At 36.1% G+C, this 3,976-nt stretch overlaps 1 protein-coding gene across 1 annotated transcript in view; it reads right to left on the reverse strand.

The window, feature by feature from the left end:
- LOC107708536 (Niemann-Pick C1 protein-like) overlaps positions 1-3,976 on the reverse strand; it is a 34,796-nt gene that overhangs the window by 25,971 nt on the left and 4,849 nt on the right. The window contains exon 2 of the mRNA XM_016512802.1: positions 957-1,088. Within this exon, the coding sequence (XP_016368288.1) occupies positions 957-1,088 (132 nt within the window). The remainder of the gene's footprint in view (positions 1-956; positions 1,089-3,976) is intronic.

The following is a 3,976-nucleotide window of genomic DNA, read 5'->3' on the forward strand; positions in this document are numbered from 1 at the left end:
GCGCCCAAAGACAGTTGGACATAGTGGTGTATTAGAGGTAAAAAATGATATAAATATTGTTCGATTTCTGGCACAAACCGATCGTTTGGTGTCTTAGGACATCAATGTGTCGTCACGAGCCGCAGGGTTTAATTTGGATTTGTCTGTGCATGTTTTTTTTACACTCATAGACTTTGTTACCATTGCCATGCATTATAAGACTGATGGACTCCAACGGTTGGACTTAAAAATCATCAAATGTGTTCTACTGAAGAAACAAAGTGACCTACATCTTGGATGCCCTGGGGGTAAGCAGATAAACATCCAATTTTCATTTTTGGGTGAACCATCCCTTTAAACACACCTCTGAATAAAACCATCGTCTATTTACATTAAAAACAGTACAATCCAATAAAATATGCTTCACAGTCATTTTAGTTTGGTAAGTAAGGCATGATGGTGGTTCTTCACCTTTTAATAGATATCAATGTGCAAGTCTTGTATGACCTAAAAGCCACCTTGTTAAAAACAACTTTGTCATACCTAGATTTAAAATTAGTAAAAAATATTTCTCTTACACTAGGATTTGTTTCATATAGCTTATTTCTGGGACATTCATCCCATTCCATCTACCACATGTCATTAATATAAGAGGTTTGACATCACAGAAAGGAATTTGACACAGGTTGAGGGCCTTATTGATTCAGATCGCTTACTGCCTAGACTAGAGTATTTGTCATTGTGAGGTTTGACATGTGAGATAACAGAAAGAATCCCCTTTTCCAAAGGTCAAAGTGAAGTTATGTTAAAGGGATTAAAAAAAAAAAGTCAGTTTTTGGACTAAGTCATACAGGTTTGGAAAGACAGGGTGAATAAATAATGACAGAATTTTCTTTTTTAGGTGAACTCTCTCATCTAAACACCATAAAACGTCTTGAACAGCAGATTAGTGGTTGTAAAGGGGCATGTTCTCTTACCTGTAGCAGGTCCTGTCCTTCCTGGTCAGGTAAAGGTATAGGTGGGCCTGTGTAATTACAGTTTAACTTCTTCTCTGGAACTTTAGTGGAATTACCACATTCACCGTACCAGATACAGTGCTGGCCATGCACCTGAGCGGACACACATGAGAAAACATTTCAATAATGCAATACAATTTCTTTTTTTTTTCAGTCACCAAACCTATTTCTCAATACTTATGTCAGCTTTTAATAACTCTTCACACAGAGCGAGCACAACGGCAGTCTATGTGGGTGAATCTATGGATGCATGAATGACTCCAACTTTCAAATTACATGATTTATTTTTTTTTCTCACTTCATGCTACCTTTTGTTAGTGGTGGTGAAGTAGTCATTGTTTTATAAAGTGTAAATAGTTTTGAAAAAGTGACCCAGGTTATTTAAAAATGTGTCCTCCTAATTACTGTATAACAAAAACAAAGAAAAAAAAAAACCCTGTAATCTTTCAGATCATCACCTCTCTGCTCTGAACAGATTTTAGCATGATATGTAACCACTGATGTTTAAAATGAAATGTTCCTCAAAATCAGGTTCCTTCCCTTTTTCAGTTTCATTTATGGGGGTCATCTTTCAGATCATCATCTCTCTGCTCTGAACAGATTTTAGCATGATATGTAACCACTGATGTTTAAAATGAAATGTTCCTCAAAATCAGGTTCCTTCCCTTTTTCAGTTTCATTTATGGGGGTCACTTTCAAGACAACAGAGCTTGTTGTCCTCCTCAAGACTTACACTTAAAAAAAAAAAAAATCCCTCAAAACTCATCAAGTTACCACGTCACTAATCCAGAATGGCATCTCGGTGAAACCAGAGAAATGTACATTCCTCAGCTATTGCATCACTCTTGCAGTCACGTGACCAGAATTCACAGACGCATGTGCTGCATTCAGAAGAACCGTATCTCCCCCAAGTCGATTTTCAATTAATGTAATCAAATTCAACAATGACGTACTGTGTTTAAGATCATCAACAACAATTTTGATTTTCAATGGTAAACAGTACAAAGTGTTACAAAGGTCAAGCATTTAGACCGAGTAACTGTCAAGCTTTTGTTGTGCTGAACAGTCTCCACTCATCTGAAAACAAAAGAGCGTGACTGTGCGTGTGACTGGGGGTTGTGCCATCTCTTACGCAGGAAACTTTGGGACAGCCGAGTCATCATTTCTACCATTCCTTTTTCCCATTTGGTCTGTTATGTTGGACGACACAAGGCCAAAGTTATGACTCACTTATTGACATGAAAACTATGAGTACCTGAAATTCAGAAACAATGCACAGATCATTCACATGAGAAATCCCCTACAAAACAAAGGGTAACACTTTATTGTAGAGACCAGTTCTCACTATTAACTAGATGCTTATTAGCATGCATATTACTTGCATATTGGCTGTTTATTAGTAAAGCACATAATGCCTTATTCTGCATGACCATATTTTAGATCCATTAATCCTACCCCATACCTAAACTTAACAACTGCCTTACTAACTACTGATAAGCAGCAAATTAGGAGTTTATTGAGGCAAAAGTCATAGTTAATAGCTAGTTAATTGGACCTTAAAATAAAGTGTGACCAAACATAGATCTCTGAAAACCTACAACACCACATACAACTGGAAAATAATAGACTTGATTTTACCTCTATACAAGGAACCTGATCATACTATTAGAGAAACTGACTGACAGGAAATATAACAGACTGAATCTACCCTTGGCATAATCATATCCATTAGATAAAAAGTGTCACTGTTGGATTAGTCAGTCAGTCAAAAATGACACATTGTACACACATTCTAAGATTACAGTTCCTAACATTTTAAATCCAGGTCACTACTAAATTTAAATTTGCTTTACTTGTCTAACCAGTAATAATAGACCCATGTATTGGTCAGGATGATTAGTCAAATAATTAGTATGGCTGATTTTGAAGTGCTCTGAAATCTATGAGTGCTTTTTGATAGTATGCATTAGGGTTGTGACGGTGAGGAAATTTTCACACCGGTTAATTGACGTGTGACAACGCCGGTAATACCGGTATCACCGCGGGGGCATTCCCTCTTTTCCTTCGCTTTTAAGCTTGTAAAAGCGGCGTGCGTATTTTACTTTCACTTTCGAATTATGACAGGAAATATAACAGACTGAATCTACCCTTGGCATAATCATATCCATTAGATAAAAAAAGTGTCACTGTTGGATTAGTCAGTCAGTCAAAAATGACACATTGTACACACATTCTAAGATTACAGTTCCTAAAATTTTAAATCCAGGTCACTACTAAATTTAAATTTGCTTTACTTGTCTAACCAGTAATAATAGACCCATGTATTGGTCAGGATGATTAGTCAAATAATTAGTATGGCTGATTTTGAAGTGCTCTGAAATCTATGAGTGCTTTTTGATAGTATGCATTAGGGTTGTGACGGTGAGGAAATTTTCACACCGGTTAATTGACGTGTGACAACGCCGGTAATACCGGTATCACCGCGGGGGCATTCCCTCTTTTCCTTCGCTTTTAAGCTTGTAAAAGCGGCGTGCGTATTTTACTTTCACTTTCGAATTAGCGGCAGTTCGGAGTAAAGCAATTGTTCGTTTTTAGTTCGTTTGAATTTTCCCTCTTTTCCTCGCTTTCAAATAGCTTAAAAGCGCCGTGCTCATTTTACTTTCACTTTCGAATTAGCGGCAGTTCGGCATCAATTGCTTGAATGCAACAACAAAATACAACGTCAAACTCACTTTAGCGTATATATAAAACATAGAACTTTTATTAACAAAACAAATAAAAATACACCATGCTATAGGGCAGGCTATGCCTAATATAAAATAACAAATAACTTACATAAAGTTTAATAGGTATACAAAACTGGAAATAAGTAAACATGTATAATATATAACCAAATAAATAAGAAACGTAGAACGTTTATTAGCAAAACGAATGTCAAATAAAATAAATAAATGACACAAAGTTTAAATAAAGTAAAAATC

This window comes from Sinocyclocheilus rhinocerous, unplaced genomic scaffold (assembly GCF_001515625.1).
Source record: "Sinocyclocheilus rhinocerous isolate Xijiao unplaced genomic scaffold, SAMN03320098_v1.1 scaffold1724, whole genome shotgun sequence".
Lineage (NCBI taxonomy): Eukaryota > Metazoa > Chordata > Actinopteri > Cypriniformes > Cyprinidae > Sinocyclocheilus > Sinocyclocheilus rhinocerous.